Source organism: Hermetia illucens, chromosome 6 (assembly GCF_905115235.1).
Source record: "Hermetia illucens chromosome 6, iHerIll2.2.curated.20191125, whole genome shotgun sequence".
Lineage (NCBI taxonomy): Eukaryota > Metazoa > Arthropoda > Insecta > Diptera > Stratiomyidae > Hermetia > Hermetia illucens.
In genome coordinates, this window is record NC_051854.1 from 52,281,143 (window position 1) to 52,307,697 (window position 26,555).

General features: G+C 48.1%; 1 protein-coding gene across 3 annotated transcripts in view; it reads right to left on the reverse strand.

The window, feature by feature from the left end:
• LOC119659894 (tachykinins) overlaps window positions 1-26,555 on the reverse strand; it is a 155,281-nt gene that overhangs the window by 54,291 nt on the left and 74,435 nt on the right. For all 3 annotated transcript variants that reach the window (XM_038068218.1, XM_038068219.1, XM_038068217.1), the window contains exons 2-4: window positions 16,427-16,526; window positions 16,196-16,326; window positions 7,371-7,597 (exon numbers count right to left, since the gene is read on the reverse strand). In XM_038068218.1, coding sequence (XP_037924146.1) covers window positions 7,371-7,597; window positions 16,196-16,326; window positions 16,427-16,516 — 448 coding nt within the window. In that variant the 5' untranslated portion in view covers window positions 16,517-16,526. The remainder of the gene's footprint in view (window positions 1-7,370; window positions 7,598-16,195; window positions 16,327-16,426; window positions 16,527-26,555) is intronic.

The window sequence follows — 26,555 nt, forward strand, 5'->3', positions numbered from 1 at the left end:
ACTTGCTCCGCAAATGGCGGTGCACTCCGTCCGTTAGAAGAGAAACAGATAACTGATAGAAGGGGACAAGAGGGAAATAGCACACACCCACCGCCAAAGACGCAAGAACAAGAATTACGCAACTTCGAAAAATGGCGAAAATACAGCAACAGAGTAAGGAGGATATCGACGGCAATGGCTCCACTGTCGTAAAGTTGAGGAACGGTAGATCCTCACACAATGGATCAGACTTGCGAATCATAGGCACTAAACCATATGGGGAAGCGATAAAAAGGCATTACCTAAATAAGAACAACCTCGAGAGTCATATCTGTCAACTCAAAGGACAAAAATCGGTCATTGTCAGCAGCACTGAGAAGACCCAAATTCTTCATTGCAAATATGCACATGGTGCAAAAAAGAAAAGCTGACTTGTTGTTCTTCAGCGAGCAGTACCGAGATAGGAGTTGGCGATTGTGGTATGCAGATATTATATATCTGGCTCTGCTGCCATCTAGTTGGGAGATATGGTCAACTTGCGAGTAGAGGACCATGGTCGAGGAGATGACTTCGTTTGGGTTTGTTGTGCAGAAGCGATTTTTTCAGCGTTTACCTCACACCCAACAAACCTATATCCGCTTTTAAGATTAGGCGCGACCCCTTGGAAGACCTGATTACGGGAAACAGAAATTTTAGAATGAGATATTTCACGGTCAATCACCAGTATATTTTCTTTGAAGTAATAAATAACTCCTCCCAGTCTTTTGAAGTCCGGCAAATTCCAGGGGGATCATCGGGAAAATGGACTTCAGGAAATTTCGAATCTCTCCCAAGAGGGGTAAATGAGCCACGAGAACTAGCCGTGGATAGAAGAACTTAGTGAACTCAACAATGAGCCTTATCACCACAGCTTTCACTGCATCAGCGGCCAAAAGGAGACTCCCTCAGGGATCGTCAACGATCCTTCACGTTCTGACCCCCTAGCTGGCATAATACTTGCGTCCTAGGTAGTAGCCTCGAGAAAATTTCTCGGTGAAGAGCGAACTGCTAATGACCGATACACGCCGGTGCACACTGGGAGTCCCCGGAGCCGTCGACAACTCCCTGTCGACGTCGATGGGGTAATGTGAGCCTAGCTCTGCCAAGGTGGTAGTTATGGCGTGTGGCTCCTGATACCCCCTTCGGGACCCTGGTCGGGTAGTGTGCATTGAACCGGTGTTAGTAGACCGCGTTGCCCCGAGCGAGCGCTGATCCGTCCGTGAATTCCGGGATCAGCAAAGCGTAGGTCAGGCCTCAGGGAACTGGGGTAGGGGCTGTGTCCCCGAGGGTATACCCGTTCCTGACTATTGCGGCCCGCTCCCTTGCACACGATGTGCTGATAAACAACTCAAATGGAGAATAAAAACGAACGAAACGAGGATATAGTGGAAATGGAGAGTGAGCTGGCTGCGTTTATTCGCAGCACGAAAATGCGCCGTTCGCTCCAGTACCTAGCGAAGGACGCAACAAGGGCTGAAATACCCGACGAGACATCGAGACGCGCAGACGGAGAGAAAGACTCGGAAAGTGATGCGGCACCTGCAACACAGATAGGCACCCAGACCATACCGCACAGTGCTATAATTGGGGAAAGAGGCACAGTGGAAACTGCCGAAACTAATAAAATGGTTTCGAATATAAGCCGAGTGGGAGGACTGTCGATTATTCTGGCGCAAGCTGAAGAGGAAAGACTTATTAAGAAATGCACGGCAGTTGTGAAGCACATGCGATCTTCGACGTTCCTCCAGAAAAACGACGGCAAGGGGGTGAAAAACGGACTAATGGAACTAGAAGAGCTCCTGGACAGGATTTCATACTATAGGCGAACATGGAAAGTAAGACAAAATCCGCAGGAAGCAGAAACAACCGCACTTCCCGAGGAGAACACCACGAGTACAAAACGGATCGCTGACAGCCCATTGCAGAGCGAACTTGGTAAAAAACGAAAGGAGGAAGGGACAACTGAAGGAGACTTCAATCAGGTACTCTCTGAAAAGAAGAAGGCGAAGAGGATCAAAAGACAACACGTCGCGCCATTAGAAAAACCTCTGCCTAAAACTAAGGCGGACACGAAGGACGGAGTACCAAAAGAAAAGGTGGCGAGACGAAGGAGGACTAGACCGCCAGCTTTGCTTTCTAAGCCGACGGAAGGCAAGACTTTTGCGGAAGTCTTCAGCGAAATCCCGTTACAAAATCAAACCCGAAGACAACGGAGCGGAAGTGTCTTCCATACATAAAACGAAGGGTGGTGGAGTCTTAGTCGAACTAGGCCCGAAGACTATAAATAAAGCCACGTTCTGTGAAGCAGTCAAGGGGCTTCTAGGAGAAAAAGCTTTGGCTTCTAGCCTGGAACCCACGTGTGCTTTAGAAATCCGAGACCTTGACTATCTCACGGAAAAGAACGAGGTAGAAGAGGCCATCAAACGCGAATGCCCGGAGGTAACCAATGTCCGGATTGGCATTACCTCCGCAAACTCCCGAGGCCAAAAACTCGCTGTGGCGGAAGTTGCCGAGCAATACGCGAGGAAGCTTCTAAACAGCGGGAAAATAAGAATTGGTTGGGTAGTGTGTAGGATACGAATTCGGGCCGCCCCAACCAAATGTTACAGATGTTTGGATTATGGGCACACATCTGCAAACTGCCGGGGACCTGACAGAAGGCCAACATGCCGTAAATGCGGTCAGGCAGGCCATAAAGCGAACACCTGCAATGAAAAGGTAAGATGCGTCCTATGCATTGCGCACACTGCGGGATCGGGGCGGTGTCCAGTTTTCAGAGCAGAACTGGAAAGAGTTAGGATACGGTAAACATGATTCGCATCCTACAAATCAATATGCACCGGAGTGCAACCGCTCACGAGTTGCTAGCGCAATTCGCTGCGGAGACCAAAGCTGATTTAGTACTCATCAGTGAGCAGTACCGAAACAAGGGCCCAGTTTCATGGTACCCAGACATATCAGGTACCGCTGCCATCTGGGTTCGGGACGGCACCCTCCTGGGGGTTCTTGCCCAAGGCCGAGGAGACGGCTTTGTCTGGATTCGGTGTTCAGGGATAACGTTTTTTAATGTCAATCTTACGCCGAATGAGACGATGCCGGACTTTCGTCGGAGGCTTGATGCTTTAGAGGACGCTATCCTAAGCGCGGATGGGCGGATCCTGGTCGAGGGTGACTTCCATGCTAGGGCACTTGAATGGGGCATGCCTCACACAGATTCCAGAGGGAAACGAATTCTGGAAATGGTGGCGAGAACAGAACTGGTAGTTCTAAACACCGGATCCACCCCAACGTTCCGGCGCCCGGGCTGCGAAGGAAACATTCCAGACGTAACCTTCGTGTGGGAATCACTGGTGTCGCTGGTGGATGGGTGGCGAGTTCTGGCAGACTTCTCGGTAAGTGACCACCAATACATTGCTTTCGGAGTGGTGGACACAAACTCTTGGTGTGCGCCACCCCAGCGATCTTTCTGTGCATGAAACGTCGCGAAAGTGAACACCGGGAAGTTTGTCGAAACTCTGGGAACAGGTGGGGCCACGCTGAAGGGTACTCCTGGGGGCGGTGGCGCCGCAGCTTACACTGTCGTAAATTCAGTTATGAACCTGATAACGACGGTCTGCGGAGCCTCCATGCCCAGGAACGCATCGAGGCGCCGCAAACCTTCCATGTATTGGTGGACAGCGGAAATCGCAGAGCTCCGGAAGGAGTGTCACAGGCTCCGCCGCTTAACACAACGTCTAGGCGACCGGGGGGAGTCATGTACCATAATGATGGAGTACAAATCAGCCAAAAGGAGACTCCGCAGTGCAATAAACAAGAGCAGAGCTCGCTGCTGGCAAGATCTGGTCGACGTGATCGATCGATCCGTGGGGACTCGGTTACAAACTTGTAACCGAAAAACTCGGGGCTCTGCGGAAACTCTGCTCACTTAAGGCCGAGCAGATGGACCGCATTGTGAGGGCACTCTTCCCTGCACACCCCGTATGGGATGGTGACGTCGGCGCGGAGAGCGCAGAGGACTGTCCACTTTTCTCTATAAAAGGGTTGGAACAGGCAGTCCTCTCTATGAAAAACAAGAAGGCGCCAGGGCCCGATGGTATTCCAGCAGAGGTATACAAACTGGTATTCCAACACCGGCCAGACCTACTGCTCGGCGCATTCAACGCTTGCCTGAAAGAGGGCATTTTCCTTGCTCGTTGGAAAGTTGCGAGGCTTGCGCTGATCCCTAAAGGGAAAGGCGATCCCGAATTGCCGTCTTCATACCGCCCACTATGCACGCTTGATACTGCCGGGAAAGTGCTCGAAAAGCTCATCAGAAGTAGACTCGCTGAAACGATACGCGCTGCCGGAGACTTATCTCCCCGGCAGTTTGGTTTTAGGGCAGGGAGATCGACAATTGATGCTGTCATGCAGGTCGTGGACACCGTTCAACGAGCAGAGGCACATAGCCGCCAACTTCGACGGGTGGTACTCCTCGTAAGACTTGACGTCAGAAACGCCTTTAATTCCGTAAGATGGAAAGACATTCTAGGCACACCTTCAACGTGCCGAACTATCTCTTACGGATTTTGAGGGACTATCTGGGGAACTGCTCCCTGCTCTATGAAACACTAGAGGGTCAAAGGTGGATGGAGGTCACGTCGGGGGTAGCACAGGGATCCATTTACCTATGACAGTCTGCTTAAACTCGACATGCCAGAAGAGTCGTGCCTGGTCGGCTACGCAGTTGATGTTGCAGCGCTTGTTGCTGGACGCACTGTCGAACAGGCGCAAAGCAGACTCGGCATAATGATGCGACGGGTAAGCGGATGGATGACTACTCATGGTTTCAACCTTGCACTGGAAAAAACCGAAGTATCCTGACTAAAAAGAGAATTCCGACCCTGCGTCCCATATCATTCGGCGAGTCGATGTTCGAGTAAAAATCAGCAGTAGAGTACCTCGGGTTGACTCTTGACTCAAAGATGAGATTTTCTGAGCAAATTCAAGCAGCAGCGAACAAGGCTGCGGCTGGAGTTTCGGAGTTAAGTAGGCTAATGGCAAACATTGGGGGTCCTACGTCTAGTAGGCGACGCCTCCTGATGAGCTCAACGCAGTCTGTCCTGCTCTATGGCGCAGAAGTATGGGCTGGCGCTCTTAACCGCTCTTAACAAGGAGGTATATCGTAAACGCCTCGCGCAAGTACAGAGACAGGGAGCTTTACGGGTGGCGTCTGCGTACCGCACAGTCTCTGAACCGGCCGTGATGGTGATCGCGGGAGTTATCCCCGTTGCCCTTCTTGCTAGGGAGCGTTAGGCCATATACAAGCGCAAGGGAGATGAGCCAAGAGAGGTGGTTGCTCGCGAAGAACGGCAACACACTCTAGGCGAGTGGCAGCTCCCTTGGCAAAATGAAACTAGAGGCAGATGGACTGCGCGGCTCATCGGCAACTTAGGTGCGTGGCTGAATCGGAAGCATGGTGTGACTGACTATTTCCTTACCCAATTTTTAAGTGGGCATGGAGGTTTTCAGTCTTACCTGCACAAGATTGGAAAGGCGCGTTCTCCGGATTGTGCGTTTTGCAATGGAGTTGTGGACGACGCCCACCACACTTGTTTTTCTTGTGGAAGGTGGGATGGGTTTCGTCAGCAGCTCTATTTAAACACAGGGTATCTCTCTCCAGACAACATTGTCGAAGAGATGCTGAAGACTGCTGACAGGTGAAACCGTGTTGCCCATTACGTTCGGGCCCTTCTCGTTGCTAAGAAGATAGAACTCGACCGGTGGAGGAGCCGGATGGCAGGGGGTTCCTTGAACTGACAGATCCCTTCCTCCTCTCCCCTCCCGTTGGTGAAAGGAATTCCCTGATTTGAAGGTTTCGCAAGTCGGGAGAGTTCGGGGACTAGCCCGAAGTAATGTGACAAACGGTTCCAGGCTAACTCTCTGACGATGGGGAGGTGTTTAGTTGGTAGTCCGACGACGTACCGAATCGGGAGTTCAATACTGTGTGCGTAAATGCATTCACCTACCCTACCCCCCCAAAAAAAAGGAGACTCCGTCATGGGAAATCACCTCTGTACTGTTGGGCGGCTGAATTCGCAAGTCTATGAAGGAACTGTCTCAGCTTGGGCGGACTGCACAGCGAGCAATTAGCTAAGATTAGGCCCTTATATCCGCAGAGTACAAATGAGCGAAAAAGGAGTTCCGCCACGAAAACAACAGGTAGAAAGCATGCTGCTGGCAAGGGCTAGTCAGTGACATAGAGCCTTGGATAGAAGTTGATTACAAAAAGATCACTCTGATCCGTGGAAGTAGTGAAGACGGAAGGAATCATGCAGATACTTTATGCTGCCCCTTTCAACCAAACCGAATTTTCGGTATTTTGGCCACAACGGACAAACTACTTGAAAAGCTCAAGAAGCCAAGATTAACTGACAGAATATGTGCTGTACGAGACTTTTCACAAAAGCCAATGGTACTACGGAAGTATAGGCAAACGTCGATCTAATGATAGTAACATATGTATATTCAAATTACTATATAAGACGTAGGTTCCCATGTCGTAATAAAAGCCCATCTGCGCAGTCCACAGAGCTGTGAGAGACTTTATTTCTGCTTCCACATGCATGTTTCAAAGAACCTTCTTGTCTGGAATAACTTGCAGATATTTCACTTCTCCAGAAAGCTGAAGGGTTATTCGTTTTTGTAAACCATTTCATCGTGTTTTTATTCATCATCAGCTTGGATGTGTATTGGAGGATTTTGCAGTTTATATTGTAGTGAGCTGATCAACATACTCCACAGAAGTGGCGATAACACACCCCCTCGAGTTAAGAAGCAATCGACACCTTGAGTTTACAGCTACTTTTACGTTAGGACTGCATACTTAACTAAAGTGTCATTGACATCATGCTCTCTGGTGGCACCACAAAGTTTTTGGAGAGGTGCATAGTCAAAGGCCCCTTCAATATCCACGAATACCACCATCGTGCTCTCGGCTCTCAGAATTACGTCCTTTCTGCTCTATATTGAAAATCAAAGAATGAAGAGAAGTCTTACAGGACTTTCCACGTTGGTAAGTATGTTGGTACTCGTTCAGTAGGTGCGACCTCAGCGCCTTTTCACGCATATGGCGCTCAAACAGTCTCTCCAGTGGGAGAGTAAGTAACTTAAATTAAGATTTACTAGGAAAGGACAACTGGTCCTGGAAATATCAATCTATTTTTACTTCACAAAACCAAGCTAGATAAAATGACAAACAAAATAGTAGCGTGAAACGTGATGTTGTGTTCCACTTAACCAGGCTACAGTAAATCAATTCACAGAAAAGTTGATAACAACTATTTATAAAATCTATTCAAGCAAACAAAACTCACCTGTAAAACCTAGCGGAAATCGTTTGTTCGGTTTAACACGGACCATGCCTGGAAACTTCCCGGGTTTTTTTCTAAATATCCCAAATATTTTCCCAAATTTAAAGGGACCCCTTTCCTCAAAATTTGGGTCTTGTCCCACGTAGTCCGAATATTCATCATCCTTTTTGCCACGCATTCCCATGAATCCACTTGGGGCCCGTTTGGAAATTGATAGATCAGAAGGGTTCCTATAAATACACAGTGAAGTTCTATGAATAAAATTGTTAATATGTAAAGGATGCATGAGAGGCACAGATATAGTTATACTGAGAATGCAATTTGAAAAGAGTTCATTCAAAATTTATCATGAAATGTTTATATATATGTATTTTTAATAAAGTACGGACTGTTTTGTTTTAATTGATTGGGTAAATGACAGACTTCCCGATATGCCCACGCTCCTTCTCTAGAGTTCCAACGTGATCTTGGTGTTGATGTAAGATGCAACTCTTTGACCTCAATTCCTCTGAGATATTATCTCGATGCTACACGCATCTTCCATTGATTGCAATCATATGTCGCTCTGATAACAGCGATTAGTTTCTCCGCAGTGCCCCACCTGTGTACAGCACGCCAGACACACTCCCTGTTAACACCATCGAAAGCTTCTTAGAAATCGATGTACAATGTTCCAAAATAATTCGTAGGATGTTGATGTAATCATTGCAGGGGATCCGGAGCGGGAAGCAGCCTGTTCTCTGTCGATCAGGATTTCGAGGTTCTCTTTGATACGTTCCAGGATTAGTTTAGCTATTGCCTATACGAAGGAAGGGGACACGTAGATACCTACCCAACACTTAAAACGACCTTCTTTGAAATCATACGATCATCGACTTTTTCGACCCTCTGGGAAAGGTCCAAAGATTTCCGTACGAGTGGAAGTAATGAATCTGCAGTAACTCCGATGAATTAGTCTACGGGGGCAAGACCATCAAGCTCATTGGCTTTATTCTGTTTGAGTGTATTGATGGCCGAAATTATTATTTTTTTGCTGGGAGGAACATTCCATATCCCCATTCGATCAAGAGCCTTGGTAAAGTGCTCTGTAAACTTCTTGAGTCGCTTGTCATCGTAGATGGGGAACCGACTTTTACATCCTTCGCAGGACAATGGAAAGATTTGTGGTCACACGCAAGTTCTTTCGTGTTGCGGTATACAGTTTCGAAATCATTACGGTCTGTGGCATTTTTGGCTTTGCTGATCAGCGCAATAGCAAATTCTCTTTTGTCACCACGTAGAACTCCCCCCCCCCATTTTTAAGGCGGGTTACTCAGTGTATCTTCCTGACGGTCAGTAACCGATCCTGACCATCAGTAAGATACATCTTCGACTGTTGATCGACAGCTGGATCATATAAGTGGTCGACGTTCAACTTAGGGGTCGCAGCTATCTAACGCTACGGGGAGTGGCGACGTAACATAAAAGCAAAGGTAAGTGGCCATCAGATAGCGATCCATCCTGGCCGATGTCAGCGCCTCTCTTGTTACGCACGTGCTGAATGCAGGAGTTACAATTACTAAATCTACTTCTGGTCGTAAAGTGGTCGATCTGATTGCTCGTATGGTGTCGGTCAGCTAAAACCCAATTGACATTATGGCAGACTTTTTGATTGAACAATGTACCACCAATGACGAGGTGGTCAATACTGCAGAAATCCACGAACCCCCCACCATTATCGTTACGGTCCCCAAGAGCATCCATCGCGATCACAACGTTACCTTTAGTAATCCTCTCCTGAACTACGTATAGCTGCTTATAGAAAGCGTCCTTCTCCAGTATATCGGAAGATGGTGCATACCATTGTACAATTGTGATGCTCCTTAACCTGGATCGGATCTTGCCACGAAAAGTATATCAGAAACTCCAAGGTCAACATACCGCACCTTACGGTGATGTCAGAGGCAATCTGGTACCAGATGCGTCTGCTTCCACTTGGCTTTCCAGAGTACACATTGCCATTGACTGCAAGAGCAAGAGGAGTACTCTTCAGAGACCCACCATCTTACTTCGCTTCTGCCCAGAATGTCCAGCTTACATGGTTGGAATCCCGGGTCGAGTTGGAGAAAGCGAGCATTTGGAAGGTCTTCGGCGCGATGTCAGACTCTATTCCTGGCGTACCTCATACCTCATACAAGAACCATGGTTTGTTGGTGGGATAGTTAGGGGCCTAAACTTCCAACATGCTGACCTGCTGTATTTCAATGGGAGTGATCGACCCCGCCTCCGCACGGTAGTCTCAAAAGACTTTCAGGCTAATGTGGTACATTGGCTAAACTAACCATAAAAAGTCAGCAGAGAGATAAAGAGATACTATGGTGCTCTGCATATTTCCCCTAGGACGCAGGTGAAGTTCCCAGTGGAACATTCATCAGAGCTAACCAATATGCGAAAAGTAAAGGCTTGAAGGGAAAAGCAGGATGTGATGTGAACGCTCACCGCATATGTTGGGGAAGTTCCAACATCAATACAAGAGGATCGCGACTACTAGAGTATCTAGTAGGAACCCATTTGCAGATCCTTAATTTGGGCAATGAACCCACTTTCCTCAACGTGGTCAGGTGAGAGGTCATTGACATCACGGTGGCATCCCCTGATATCACGGCTGTGGTCGGAAAGTCGAGATTATCAAACGATAACACACTCTCGGATCGCAGACGCATTGATTTCATAATGAGCATAGATCCACCTCCACCCACTCCATTTCGGAATCTGCGGAAGACAGATTAGGCGACGTATAGAAATGAGCGGTCGAGTCACGATCCCTGGGAGGCGCATCAAACCTATTACTGTAATTGATAAGACAACCCAGATGATCATAACTAGCAGCTTTCGAAGAAAGCTGTCCACTCAAGATGCCAAAGAAGAGTAAAGCACCATGGTGGAATTCGGATTTGGAAAAACAGAGGAGAGTGACAAGGTTGCTCCTGAATTGTGATTCAGCCGTCATCTGGAATCGCTAAAAAGAGGCACAGAAGACTCTAAAGAAGAGCTGCTAAACGATCATCATGGTTACGCTTTTGCGGAGAGACTAACTTTCTTGAGGCAATCTCAAAGCTGAAGCGGATTCTTCTAAAGAACGAGCTAAAAGCTGGGTTATTTACGTTTACAGAACGGGAGGTATACAGAAAACGAGGAAGAAACGGCAAACCATTTGCTTCAAGTGCATTTCGCCGGCAGCACCCAAAATCTAATCTCGGGGCCAACAAGTGTATACAGCTCTCAACCGAGAGACTGAAATCTGGCATGGAAAGTACTATCACAGGAACGAGTGAAATGGGCATTTAATTTATTCCATAGATACAAGTTTGCCCCCAGATGAAACCTAGGGGTTTCAACGAGAGAAGCCGCAACTGTATTCTTCATCATTCCGCGAAGCAAACGCGACTTTGTTTTGGAGCCACACGGGCTTCAGCCTGGATAGGGAGACCGCGTTTTTGTATCCTCCGATCTCGAGCTGGAAGAAATGCTCTCCCCGCTCGAGAACACGGTACGGGCCTTGAAGGCTGCAGCGGCTTCCGGACGGCATCCGTCTTGACCAGGACGTGAGTACACGTTTCCAGCTCCTTGGACGCACAGGCAGGTGCAGACGAGTGTCGGGTGGGAGGTCTGGCTTTGATGTGTCGAAGATTGTGCCTCAGCAGACGCAATAATCCCGACTCTGTGAGACCTGATCTCTTGTCGAAGACTGGATCACTTGGGAGCCTTGGTTTCTCCCCGTATACTAGCTCCGCGGGGCTGCCAGCAAATTCCTCTCGGCGGGTTGTTCGTAGGCCGAGTAGGGCGAGAGGTAAGACCTGAGTCCAGGACGGATCTTTGCGTGCCATAATGGCGGCTTTCAGCGTCCGGTGCCAATGTTCTAGATTCCCACTGGACTGCGAGTTGTATGCCGTAGTCCGCTGGCGTTTGAAACCCAGGAGTTTGCCTAACTTCGAGAAAAGGGTGGACTCAAATTGCATTCAAAATCATAAGTCGCCAGGAGCCGATGGAATTACAGCCGAATTGGTTAAATATGGAGGCGACCAGTTACACCAAGTGGTTCATCAACTTGTGCTCAAGGTATGGGACAGCGAATCAATGCCTGACGATTGGCAGCGAGGCATAATCTGTCTCATACATAAAAAGGGAGATATCACACAGTGCAGCAATTATAGAGGTATCACGTTGCTGAGTACCATCTATAAAATATTCTCCACTATCTTGCTAGGCCGGATAGCCCCATACGCCCAGAACATCATTGGCCCATACCAAAGAGGCTTCACTCCAGGCAAATCAGCAACAGATCAGATTTTCTCTCTGCGGCAGGCGATGGAAAAACTGTTGGAATATGGGCAACAGTTGCACCATCTGTTCATCGACTTTAAAGCCGCCTATGATAGCATAGCCAGGGTAAAACTGTACACGGCCATGAGAGAATTCGGTATCCCGACGAAATTAATAAGACTGACTAGGCTGACCCTGACCAATGTGCGAGGCCAGATAAAAGCAGCAGGATCACTCTCAAGACCATTCGACATCAACAACGGTCTACGACAAGGGGATGCGCTAGGGTCGAAAATCACAACCGATAACAACTACGATGATGAAATCCGCGCACGGTTGTTGTCGGCCAACAGAGCCTACTTCAGCTTACAAAGACTGTTCCGCTCAAAACGTCTCACCATAGGGTCAAAGCTCTTACTGTACAAGACTATGATCTTGCCAGTCCTCATGTATTCCTCGGAAACTTGGGTTCTTAGCAAGAAAAATTGCGAACTCTTGGCCGCGTTCGAGAGAAGAATCCTCCGAAGAATTTTTGGCTCCCTACATGAGGATGGACGATTCCGTAGCCTACACAATGACGAAATCTATGAGCGATACCATGACCGTCCGGTTGTGGATAAAATCCGGCTCAATAGGTTACGGTGGGCGGGTCACTTAATCCGTATGGATGAGGATGATCCCACCCGGAAAGTCTATAAGGGCAATATCTATGGTAGGAAAAGAAGACGAGGCAGACCCTGCCTAAGATGGAGCGATGGCGTGGGCCAGGACGCCAGACAGCTTTTAGGGATATCGAATTGCTGGACCTCGGCGCAAAACCGGGATGTCTGGGGTTCCTTATTAAGGCAGGCCTAGACCGGATACCGGTTGTTGCGCCGTTGATGATGATGAGATTGCATTCCCTGGTCAGTGATGACCACTACAGGGATGCCAAAGTGAGGGATCCACTCTTGATAGAAGGCTTCGGCACAAGATTGCGCCGTAATGTCCTTCAGAGGTATTGCTTCAGGCCACCGCGTAAACCTGTCGATGATTGTGAGGCAATACTTGAAACCGTGCGAGTCTCGCAAGCGGCCTACTATGTCGAGGTGTATGGTGTAGAACCGCTTGGTAGCGTGGGGGAATGAGCCCACTTCTTTCCTTACATGCCTGATGACTTTACACTTCTGGCATCTTACTCTCTGGCCCAGGAGTTGACATCCTTGCTCATGGAGGGACAGAAGTATTTTTCGGTGACTAACCGTTGTCCCGATGCCTGGATGCGCTAAGTCGTGAACCACGTGGAACACTTCCTTGCGAAAGGTGGCCGGAATGTATGGCCTGGGTCCCTTTTCCGAGTATTCGCGGCAGAGAGAGAGGTTCGAGCCGGAGATGGGCAACTCCCGAAATTTGTATTTGGGGTTGGATTTGAGGCTCTGAAGTACTGCGTCATCCTGCTGCGCCTTTTTAAAAGCCGAGAAGTCGAGTGAGGCAGGGATGTTAACCTCTGAGACACGAGACAAAGCGTCAGCAACTATGTTGTCCTTGCTGAACACGTGCTGGATGTCTGACGTAAACTGGCTTATAAAGCTCAGGCGTCGAAGCTGACGAGGGGACGCTTTGTCGGGCTTTTGTTTCAAAGCATACGTGAGAGGCTTATAGTCCGTGGACACTGTGAACGGCCTGCCTTCTAGGGAGAAACGGAAGTATTTGATGCTCAAGTTCGCGGCGAGCAGTTCTCGATCGTAGGTACTGTAATTCCGTTGAGCGGGGTTCAACTGCTTACAGAAAAAGCTCAACGCTGCCAGACTTGATTCACTTTTTGGTGAAGAGCAGCACCTACTGCGATAAGAAACTGCTTATAGAAAAAGCTCAACGGCTGCCAGACTTGATTCACTTTTTGGTGAAGAGCAGCACCTACTGCGATGTCGGAAGCATCAACAAAAACGGCTAGGGGTGCATTTTGTAGAGGAAATGCCAAGAGTGTAGCGTCGACCAGCTGTTGAGGGGATCTGTCAAACGCGCTGACAGCCTCTTCAGACCACACAATCTCTCGTGTGTCCTTTGTTTTGGGTCCTGCCTTGGGCAGGAAACGACGATAGCAGTTTAGCATGCCCAAGAACCTCCTAAACTCCTTCAATGTCCTCGAACGCGGGAAGCTTGTAATTGCTTGCACCTTGTCTGGGTCGGGCTTCAGGGGAGATGGAGTGGCCGAGGAGTCTCACCTGTGTGTGAAGAAATTTGCATGTCTCAACATTTAGGACTAACCCGGCCTCAAGGAGACGTTGAGAAATGCACTCGAGAAGGGCTAAGTGCTCAGACTCTGTGGAAGAAGCAACCAAAACATCATCCAAGTTCACGAAACATAAATCGAGGTTTCACAGGACCGAGTGAATGAACCTTTGAAAGGTTTGCGCCGCATTGCACAATCCGAAAGTCATCTGGGTGAATTGGAAGAGTCCAAAGGGTGTGCATATTGCTGTCTTTGGTATGTCTTCTGGAGCGACAGGGATTTTATGATATGCCTTGGCTAAATCCAAGGTCAAAAAGATGCGGCAATTCGCGAGATGATGCGTCGTGGATGGGCGGAATTTGACATCGGTCTGGAACAGTCTGTGCATTTAGCCTTCTGTAATCTCCACAGGGGCGGCTTTCGCCGTTTGGCTTAGGGACCATATGCAGTGGGGAAGACCAACAGCTGTATGAAGGTCTACAGATACCCTGTTGAAAAAACTACTGAAATTCTTTCCGCGCAATAGCCAGTTTCTGGGGTGATAGAGGACGCGCTTTCGAGAAGATCGGGGAACCAGTGGTGTTAATGTGGTGCTGCACATTGTGCTTTATTGGTTTTGAGAGACTACAATCGGTAGTAATCTGGCTGAACTTTTGGAAAAGTGCCCGAACACGAGAGTCGGTCATGTCTTCTAAAAGTACGGAAAGATTGTTACTTGGGTGAGATGGCATTTGGCCCGACGAATTAAGGTTGGTCGTGGGATCTATAAGAGATTTGTTTTGCAAATCCACCAGCAACCCATAACGTCACAAGAAGTCTGCGCCTAGTATGGGGAAGCTGACATCCGCCAGGATGAATCGCCACGAAAACGTCCTACGCAAGCCAAAACTCACGCCCATTTGCCTATACCCGTAGGTGTTGATTCGGGAGGAATTTGCTGCCGCCAGTTTCAATGGTTGCGGAAATAGCCGGGGTACGGGAAGACCCGAAACCTCCGCACCAGTATCTACGAGGCAGTTGCGCCTGCTGAGGGGATCAAAAATCGTTAGGCGACGTGGCGCTGCGTTCTGGGTGGCTGTTGTCAGGATCCCCAGCGGACCTAGTTTTTTTGTTGGAGGCGCGAATTTACACGGGAGTGTACATCTGGTAGCTTTATCGCCGAATCTACGATGGTATCAACAAATGCTTCGGTCCGTAGGCTGTCCTGACGACCTCTTACCCGATCGCCTTTTTCGAGCAGCAGACCACGAGCGAGCTCGTGACCTGCCGCCCGAACGCTGAGCGTCCAGCGTCGCCCGCATTTCATTCATACTGGCTGCTAAGGCGGCTATCTCGCGCTTCAGCTCGCCAATTTCGTCCTCGTGCACCTTGTCGGCCACAGCTGCCCGTGCCTCCAAAGAACCGGAGACGCACGCGAGGACCCCCTGGGTGCCCTCCGGGAGTCGACGCAGCTAGAGCGACTTTATCAAGTCATTGTCGATCTTGCTCCCACCCAATTGCTTCATTTCGCGAAGCCATTTGCATGGGAGTTCGATCGCCCAATGTTAAGCCTGCCAGCAAGTGATCCAGTTTAGCTGACTCACGTACCGACAGGCGCTTGATCAACTCGGTCTTCAGAAGAGTGTAAGAGGCCGACTTTCCTACGTCGATCACCAGTAGGATGGACTCCTCATCCAGACCTACTATCGCATAAACGAACCGGGTCGCATCCGCCATTATTCCGGACATCTAGAACTGTGCTTCCAGATGGACGAACCACAACTCCGGGTTCCGCCGCGAAAATGGAGGGACGCGCACAGCGAGAGGTGGTCACCTGAGGGTCCGATGGGCCTGTCGCATCTTTATTGCCCACTGACATCTCCAAAAGCTAATGTTACCACGCAAGTTGAAATAAAATTCGAATGTTGTTAATCCTGCTGCGCCACAAGTTCTAGAGCGAAAATTATGCCAGTGCCCCTATTATCCCTTTTTGGATTGACATTTCTATTCCAGGCCTCTGAGGAAACTTTGGGCTTCTCGGCAGACCTGCCCTGAACTCTAACATTTTTCGCTCTCAACTATAAACTTTCTTCAGTCACGATTCATAGAATTTCTAAGGAAGTACATACATTCAAGTGTACTTAGTAGTTTGATCAATTTTTCACAATTCAATTTCTTCCCCCTACAGACAATTCCAGTAGCTCCCTAAGCACACTCAAGTACTTGTTTCAAGCAATTTACATACCAATAACTTCCAACGTGCTTCACATATGGCTCCCAGCACTTTTCCCATAAACATGCTACAACCCCATTATTTCAGTGAAAATCTGCTTACCTCACGTAATCGGGAACTGTTATAACGCCTCCACTGGAATTCCCTATCAGCTCCAAAAGACTTGAATTGGATGCGACCAAGTCCAATAGTCCCTTGTTTTCATTGAAGTCATCATTGATTCCATTAGACCCCTATAAAATGGAATGGAACAACACAACACACAAAAAAAGTTATATGAAAATATGATTTGTGATGTCCTTAACACCCGCTTCGAAGGGTACAAGAGCTTACCACAAGTCCTATGTTCTTAGGAGCATCATATGTAATTACCGCCGCCAGTGATGTCGTAAACAATGACAGCATCACAATCAAAGTTGCCATTTGAGTTCGACTGCAAAGAGAAGAAAACAAGGATATATTGAGGCAAAAATAAAACCGGGAACTATTAAAGAGCACTTTACATAAATGCCCAAGGACACTCGTTGCGCTCTTGTACGACGGAGAGTTACCACGCAGTTGTGGGACTGATTGGGGTGAATTTCGGTGGTTAAAGAATTTGGCCGATTTGTTTTCTGGAGATCATTATGCATGCAAGGATATGTTAAAATGAAACTTCTGGAAACAAGTTTGGTAAGGGTTAGAGGCTGATGCTAAAATGAGAAGTATCAGATTTCGTCCCTCTATAAAACTGAAAAGAAAGCAGTGCAACTTTTAGTAACCATATCTAAATAGTCCTGTTTATGTTTCCCTTTCAAAATTTCCATTCACCAAAATTTGGCAACACAACTGCCCAACTAAAGCTTCCTAAACGTCCTGCTGACGTTATATCACGAGTAAACATCTCGCTCTGGCTAAATTGTCTCCAACAGTTTTGCATCACCTCTATAAATCCTATCGTTGTCGCTCATGTCCTAAGTGATTAGGATGAAGCTTAATAAACATGGAAAATGTTGCCTGGGGCATTATTTCAACTTTTTCTAACAATTCCTGCTAAAACTTTTACCTCTTGGAAGCCGGTATATGTGCAACTTCTCCAGGGACTACTTTTTTAAAGCCATTTCTTAGGAAGCGATGAGGAGGAATGCTTGTGGTGGGAGAATAAATTTTAAATGTACCCTTGGAAATAAGGATCTGAGAAAAATTAGAGTGTTTGCAAATTTGATTTGCATAGAAATTGTATGCAATCTCGTAGGATATATTGGTTTCTGTAAATTGATGCAGGATAAGAACTACCTACGAGTCTTCTATAATTAACTTGCCACTACCTACGGTTGGGAATCGCTGTGACTTTCACCAGGTGCGCTTCCCAGTGGGCGATTGTAGCATAACTCATTAAGTTGTGAGCGGTTATCTATCTTCCGTAAATAAATAGATTAAAGCTATAAGCATTAAATTGAGTTTATCAGGCAAAAGGACCTCCCACGTGTGAACATTTTTAGAATAGTGGAATCAAAGGGGAAATATACCATGGGATCCAGCTAAAGAGAATATCCTCAAGCAAGTTCATAAGCTTTATCCGTTACCGCTTCCCGCTTCGGGAAAAATGCTTCAACTCGTTCTAAAACTCAAAGGAGAAAATTTGTAGCTTTGAGCGTCTCTCTTTTCCAGAACCATTATGAATGTCAGAACATCTAGGGGGGCCAATATAGACTCGGACCACTATCTCGTTGGCATGGTGCTCCGAGCTCGATTAACGACACCACCTACAATCCTGCTAGGCCGGATAGCCCCATACGCCCAGAGCATCGTTGGCCCATACCAAAGAGGCTTCACTCCAGGCAAATCAGCGACAGATCAGAAAAACTGTTGGAATATGGACAACAGTATCACCATCTATTCATCGACTATGATAGCATAGCCAGGGTAAAACTGTACACGGCCATGAGAGAATTCGGTATCCCGGGCTGACCCTGACCAATGTGTGAGGCCAGATAAAAGCAACAGGATCACTCTCAAGACCATTCGAGATCAACAACGGTCTACGAAAAGCGGATGCCCTATCATGCGTCTTCTTTAACCTGGCCCTCGAGAAAGTGATCTGTGATGCTGAGGTAAATGCCACGGGTACGATCCGCTTTAAGTCCACCCAACTACTGGACTATGCTGACGATATCAACATCATGGGAAGAACAACTGGAGATGTACACTCTACCTTCATCCAGATCGAGCAGGCGGCCATTGGGGGCGAGATCTTGGGCTGCACATCAATGAAGGCAAAACATACAACGTCAGCACCAAAAACCACCCAACCAACAACATCAAATCGCACGTTGATAATTTCTCCTATTTAGGGTCGAAAATCACAACCGATAAAAGCTACGATGATGAAATCCACGCACGGTTGTTGTTAGCCAACAGAGCCTATTTCAGCTTACAAAAACTGTTCCGCTCGAAACATCTCACCATAGGGTCAAAGCTCTTACTGTACAAGACAATGATCTTCCCAGTCCTCATTTATTCCTCGGAGACTTGGGTTCTTAGGGAGAAGAATTGCGAACTATTGGCCGCGTTCGAGAGAAGAATCCTCCGAAGAATTTTCGGCCCCCTACATGAGGATGGACGATTCCGTAGCCTATATAACGACGAAATCGACGGGCACCGCTGCCATCTGGGTTCGGGACAACGTTCGACTTCGTGTTCTTGCCGCAGGCCGGGGGACGGATTTGTCTGGATCCGGTGTTTAGGGATAACGTTTTTTAGCGTTTACCTGACGCCGAATGAGTCGATTCCGGACTTTCGGTGCCGGCTTGATGCTCTGGAGGACGCCGTTTCGAGCACGGAGGGACGAATCCTGGTTGGCGATGATTTTAATGCCAGGGCTCTTGAATGGGGCATGCCTCAATCAGACTCCAGAGGGAAACGGATTCTGGAATTGGCGGCGAGAACCGGGCTCGTAATTTTAAACACCGGATCCACGCCAACGTTTCGGCGCCCAGGTTGTGAAGGAAGCATTCCTGACATCACTTTTGCGTCGGAATCTCTGGCATCATCGGTGGACGGGTGGTGAGTACTAGAGGACTTCTCGGCAAGTGATCATCAGTACATTGCGTTCGAAGTGTTTGACGCTACTTGCCGGCGAGCGCCAACACGACGTTCCCCCTGCGTGTGGAATGTCGCGAGGATGAACATCGGAAGGTTCGTCGAAGCTCTTGGAGCAAGTAGGGCCGCGCTGGGGGGCACTCCGGGGGGTGGTGATGTCGCAGCTGACACCATCGTAAATTCAGTGATGAATCTGATAACGACGGCCTGTGAGGCTTCCATGCCACGGAGAGGCCCCAGGCGCGACAAGCCTTCTATGTACTGGTGGACGGCGGAAATTGCCGACCTACGGAAGGAGTGTCATAAGCTCCGCCGTTTGGCACAACGTTTGTACGCCAACGAGGAGGCATGTGCCATAAAGGCACAATATAGATCAGCAAAAAGGAGACTCCGCAGCGCTATAAATAAAAGCAAAGCTCGCGGCTGGCAAGATCTTGTTAATGAGGTGAATGATGACCTGTGGGGACTAGGCTATAAGCTTGCCACTCGGAAAATCGGGGCTCTGCGGAAGCCCTGCATATTGAGCACCGACCAGATGGACCGCATTGTGCGGGCATTGTTCCCCAGACGCCCTGTACGCGTTGAAGTGAATAGCGCGGAAAGCGTCGTGGATTGCCCCCTTTTCACAATGGGAAAACTCGAAGAAGCGGTTCTCACTATGAAAAACAGGAAGGCGCCAGGTTCTGATGGCATCCCGGCGGAAGTTTATAAGCTGGTGTTTCACCAACGGCCAGAATTGCTGCTCGAAGCGTTCAAGGCGTGCTTGAAGGAGGGCATTTTTCCTTGTCGCTGAAAAGTGGCCAGACTCGCGTTGATCAGTAAGGGTAAAGGAGACCCGGAGCTCCCGTCTGCATACCGACCGCTGTGTATGCTTGACACGGCCGGAAAAGTGCTCGAGAAGCTCATCAGGGGTAGACTCGCTGAAGCGATCCGTGCTGCCGGGGACTTATCCGCAAGGCAGTTCGGGTTCAGAACAGGGAAATCTACAGTGGATGCTCTTATGGAGGTCGTAGATGCGTTTAATCGAGCCGGGGCACACAGCCGCCGATCTCGACGGATAGTGCTCCTCATAACGCTTGACGTCAGAAATGCCTTCAATTCCGTAAGATGGACAGATATGCTAGGCATACTAGAGAACTCCTTTCACGTGCCAAGCTATCTCTTGCGGATATTGAGGGATTATCTGAAAGACCGCTCCCTGTTCTATAAGACGCTACAGGGCCAGAGGAGGATGGAAATCACGTCGGGAGTAGCGCAGGGATCCATCCTAGGGCCGGACCTCTGGAACGCTTCCTACGATAGTCTGCTGAGACTCGATATGCCCGAAGAGTCGCGCCTGGTCGGTTATGCAGACAACGTTGCGGCACTTGTTGCCGGACGCACTGTTGAACAGGCGCAAAGCAGACTTGGCATATTGATGCGACGGGTAAGCGGATGGATGACTGCTCACGGTTTCAACCTTGCGCTGGAAAAAACCGAAGTAGTCATCCTGACTAAGAAGAGAAGTCATCCTGACCAGAAGGAGAATCCCGACCTTGCGTCCCATATCGATCGGAGAGTTGACTATAGAGTCAAAACCAGCGATTAAGTACCTTGGTTTAATGCTCGACTCGAAGATGAGCTTCTTCGAGCAAATCAAAGCAGCCGCGGACAGGGCTGCAGCAGGAGTCGCGGCCTTGAGTCGGCTAATGGCGAATGTCGAGGGCCCTATATCAACTAGGAGACGTCTCCTCATGGGAGCAACGCAGTCCGTCCTTCTCTATGGTGCGGAGGTATGGGCTGATGCCCTTGACAAGGAGGTGCATCGTAAACGCCTCGCTCAAGTGCAGAGGCGGGGAGCTTTGCGAGTGGGGTCTGCTTATCGCACCGTTTCCGAACCGGCTGTGATGGTGATTGCGGGAGTGATCCCCGTTGCCCTCCTTGCCAAGGAGCGCAAAGCTATCTACCGCCGTAAGGGCGAAAACTTAAGAGAAGTGGTTGCCCGTGAAGAACGTCAACGCACCCTTAACGAGTGGCAACTTTCTTGGCAAAATGAGCCAAGGGGCAAGTGGACTGCGCGACTCATCGACAAATTAGACCCATGGTTGAACAGAAAGCACGGTGAGATTGATTACTTCCTTACCCAACTTATAAGTGGGCATGAAAGTTTTTAGTCTTACCTGCACAGGGTTGGGGAGGCGCGATCTCCTGATTGTGTGTTCTGCAATAGAGTGGCGGATGACGCTGAACACACCTTTTTCTCTTGCGAGAGGTGGGACGGCCTCCGCCAGCAGCTTTATGCAGACACAGGGGAGCTCTCTCCAGACAACATTGTCATTATGTTCGGGCTCTTCTTACTACGAAGAAGATTGAACTCGACCGGCAGAGGGATCGGACGATAAGGGGTTCCCTGAACTAACAACTCCTTTCCTCCCCTCCCCTCCCGTTGGTGAAAGGAATTCCCTGACTTGAAGGCTCCCAAAGCCGGGAGAGCGGGAGGGCTAGCCCGAAGTAATGTGTCAAACGGTTCCAGGCTAGTTCTCTGATGACAGGGAGGTGTTTAGTTGGTAGTCCGACAGCGTGCTGTTGCGGTAGTCTCACACTCTGTGCGTAAACGCATTCACCTACCCTACTCCCAAAAAAAAAAAAAAGAGAACGACGAAATCTATAAGCGATACCACGACCTTCAGGTCGTGGCTCAATAGGTTACGGTGGGCGGGTCACTTAATCCGTATGGGTGAGGATGATCCAGCCCGGAAAGTCTATAAGGGCAATATCTATGTTACAAAAAGAAGATGAGGCAGACCTTGCCTAAGATGGAGCGATGGCGTAGGTCAGGACGCCAGACAGCTTTTAGGGATATCGAATTGGTGGACCTCGGCGCAAAACCGGGATGTCTGGAGTTCCTTATTAAGGCAGGCCTAGACCGGATACCGGTTGTTGCGCCGTTGATGATGATGATAATTAATTCATTGGTCTCCGCTGTATTTGACATCACCGTTTAACGGAATACGCTGGATTCATTCACGTATCCTAAGATTTCCGCAATAGGATACAATGCTACCGGCTACACCTGGAGTCCATCAGTACCAAAAATATGTTGTCTGATGTAACTATTGGCGGACCCTAGTTGCTAACATTCTAATTGCTGCACCCCAGCAACGAGATTCTAAGAGTAGTTCTACCGTATTGAATCTAGATATCGCATTCAAACGATTCCTACATTGTTTGATAATTTTTGAGCCTATCAGACTGCTCAGCGCCTCGGTTCAACTTGATTATCGCTGGAGTTTGCGATGTGCCTGTTCTTTAATCGTTTGTCAATCAAGCGATTTGCTGTTTTTGGAATCACATATACTTCCTTCTAAAAGACCGGTAGCCTGGTCCTCCAAAACTTTTGAACCATTGGTACAGAAGACCTCAGTATATCTCGTTGGTGGTTCATCCCATTTTTCTCGACGTTTGGGGATCACTTTATATATTCTACCAAACAAACGGGGATCCAAGAATTAGAAGGCATTGCAAAAATTAAATCTGAACAATATGTTGTTTCTACATAGATCCTAACGAATTAGTCTGCAAACTGCTTGCTTTTATTGCAGGGCTCTAAATATATATATACAAGTGCTGCAAAATTGAACTACATCGGATTTAGTGCTCATAGTGCCGGTATTATCCAGATATACCAGTGAAGCTGATTTGTTTTACCTTCACCAACCATCATCCATATAAAGGCTAGCAGGAGATCACTAATAGTCTGCAATCATCACCATCTCCATCAATCATCATCACCACTATGGAAAAGGTTCGGCTTTATCGGACTACAAAAGTCAGCGGTGAAAAGGCTAAATAAAGCTTGCGTTAGAGCCCAAACTGCTATTATTAATCTACCGGTGGAGACCACATTCAAGGTGTTGGTGGTAGAGAGAAGAATAGGCTGGGTTGCGTGTCGGCTAAGGAAGCATTGAAGCAGTGCTTTAGATACCTTAGCTTTGATCCAATTACGAAGGTTTGCACCATTTTGAATGGGAGGTCGAATTAAAACAGGAGATGTGACTGAAATTGACTGAAATTGTCCACTGTACAAAGAGGGGAAGTTCGGCAGGCAATAGTAAATGCACGGAGAACAGGGCAGCCCTCGATGCAAACCGCAAATGTGGTTGATACAAATGAGCCTCAACTAAGCCTCCGGCGGTGACAACCAGGCACTCTGCACGGAAATCAAACTTGAAAAAAGAGAGCAAGAATGCGACGAAAGTTTTTGAAGGGGTCACGTTTTCCGCGGTGCTCAAGGACATATCCCTGAACTGTATTGCCAGAGAAAAAGCATCTCAGATCGCCCATTGGGTGACGAAAGCACGCAATGCAACTATGCCAAGAAGGCGATTGCTCCTCAGTAGGCAACTACTAGTCGAATGACGAAATCATAAGTTTGCGAGCCGCATGTTTCCGGGCAATGAAACATTGCCAGAGGATTAGGGGAAAACTTAGTAGCGACCATCGAAAAGAGGCATACATACAGCTACGGAATTGCTTCAAACAATTGTGCGATTATGCAGATATAAACCTTGGGCAAAGACCTACAGAGTGGTTATAAAAAGGCTACAAAAATCACTTCAGGTGACCTGCCCGCGACTTTGAAAGAAATTATTTCAACTTTATTCCCTCATAACCAAAACAGAGGAAGGTAAACGGTAGTCCGACTCAACGAGTGCGCGAATGCATGGTACCCCCAGTCGCCGAGAGGGAACTGCCAAAACTGGTGGTAGAATACAAGCGCCAGTATGGCTCTCAGCACGCCCACTTGGCGATTGGTCCAATTATAATGGTGAATTTGGAAAAAGACGCGGTGAGTTCTGGTGATTGGTGTGTCGTGTTGGCATTGCATGTCAAAAATGCATACAATTCGGTCAACTGGAAAAGAATTAAAGGAGCATTGGCTGATATAGGTGCTTCTAAATATTTGGTGAGCCTCGAAGAAAGCATCGTCACAGCGGGAGTACCATAGGGTTCAATATTAGCTCCCTTAGTACAGAATGTCATGTATAATGGGATTGTTGTCTTTCCGGTCCCAGAAGAAGTTACTATTATCGGCTTTTGCGGATGACTTGACCGTGTCGGAGATTCGTTCTAGCCGAAGTGGTACGAAGCGTTCTGCTTTACACGTCATCTGTTTGAGCGGAGGTGCTTGCAAATTCTCTGAGATGAAAGTAGATTTATTCGGTTTACCAGTTGATGGCTGTGAGGGTGTGCACCGCTTTTAGAACCACATCAGATTAGCCCGTGTTGGTGGTTGCAAGTTTGATCCCATTTGACATTCTAGCGAAAGAAATCAGTGTGCTGTATCATGCAGGACGTAAGGCGGACACATAGAACGCAGGAATATGGCAAGATGAAAGTCGAATGATCCCTGCCGTATGAGCTCATTCCTAACATTAGGGTATGACTTCAGGAAGGAGGAAAGCTGAAAGGAGCAGAAGTGGTCCCCCGGGACAAGGGTTTCTCTGTCTGCCCTTCTGCCATATGAGATTTATTCCGAAACGACTGGAGCTATTGTAACGAAATTTTCTGATTTAGTGACAGTAACTGGAATGAAGATTCAAAATGTGTGCATTGAAAAGTGAAACAAGTCTCATTCTCAGGAATTATCCAATCGAAAAATATGAAAAAAATCGCTGGGAGCTCTTTCTTAACGAAAAGCTGGAGACGGAGAAGAATGAAGGCGAGTCTCCCACGCATAAAAACGGGACAAATTGGTACCAACTGGTCCTCCAGATTGGGAGTTGGGTAGGGCTGACAACCCTACACGGAAAACAACTTGTTACGAAGCCATAACAGGAGCCTCGAACTAGACGGATAATACAACGCCAAACCCGGCAACGACAAAGGAATAACAATTTGCGCATTTTATCATGGAACGTGCGCTCCCTGTACAGAGATGAAGCTGCTGAACAGCTAACCGTGTCCCAATATAGGGCTGATGTAACAGCATAACAGGAGATGCGTTGGACAGGGACCGGCTTCCTGGAGAAGAGTCGCTACACCATATATTATAGTGGCCATCCAGGAAACCATGTGCTCGGAGTAGGTTTCTTAGTAGATTTCTTAGTCACTATCTCGGTGCTCCGAGCTCGAATAACAACACCACCCAGAATCACCTCTGGTAATCAGGTGAGAGTAAACACTGAAGCCATTCCCAACACAGTCCTCCGTAACACCTATAAAAGGGAAATGGATGCCCCAACAACCACAGTCAACAGAGATCCTGGAGATGAAGCATTAACAAATGATCTTCACAATCACCTGAAGAACGTTATCATAAATACGGGCACAAACATACTTGGCCCCAGCCGCAAAAAGAGTCGGAACGGCTGGTTTAACAATGAATTTAAGCTCACAACGGAACGGAAGAATGCCGCATACCGAGTAATGTTGCATTCTCAAAAAACGCGGGCACGCCCGGAGACTTATCACGAACTCCGTCAAGCGGAGAAGCGACTTCACAGACGGAAAAAGGAAGCCTGGGAGAATCAACAGGTCTGTGAACTCGAAAAGTATACGGAGCAACCGCACCAGGCGCGGAAGGTTTACCAACGAGTCAGTAGGAGGAAGCCTTACACATACAGCCTAAGCCTCCAGGTGAATCATCCTCATACCGAGCCATATATCTTCTGGACACGGTGGGGAAAGTGCTAGAGCGGGTAATCTATAATAGATTACTCGCGGTTGTTGAGAGCCAAGACGGCCTTTCAGATCGGCAGTACAGGTTCGGTAAAGCCAGATCAACCATTGATGCCATCAAATTGGTTACTGCGTGGTAGTAACTCTGGATGTGAAAAATGCATTCAATTCAGCCAATTGAAATCTAATACGGAAATCTTTAGCGAAGGTTGGTATTCCCGCCTATCTCACTGTTATTTAACTGAAAGGAGGCTCTGGTATGACACCGATGACGGGCCCCAGGAGTACGCTGTTTCCGCTGCTGTCCGCAGCGCTCCGTATTGGGCACACTACTGTGGAACATCATGTACAACAATGTACATAATCTTCCTCTTCCGGGGGAAGCCAGAATGGTGGGTTACGCTGACGACATAGCGCTGGTTGTTGTCGCAAAGCATCTAGAAGATGCTGAGTTATACTTAAGCGAGGCAATCAGTGCTGTTAAAAGTTGGCCGAAGAGCTCTGGTCTGACACTTGCGGAGGATAAAACGGAAGCGGTCCTCATCACTAAGCGCCGGAAGATAAATTACGCCTGTATTAGAATCGGGAATCATATCATCAGTTCCAAACCGATTATCAAATACTTGGGGGTGGTGATAGACAAGAAGCTTAGCTATCAGCAACATGTACGGTATGTTTGCGACAAATCATCAACTGCTAGTATGGCCCTGGCGAGAATGAT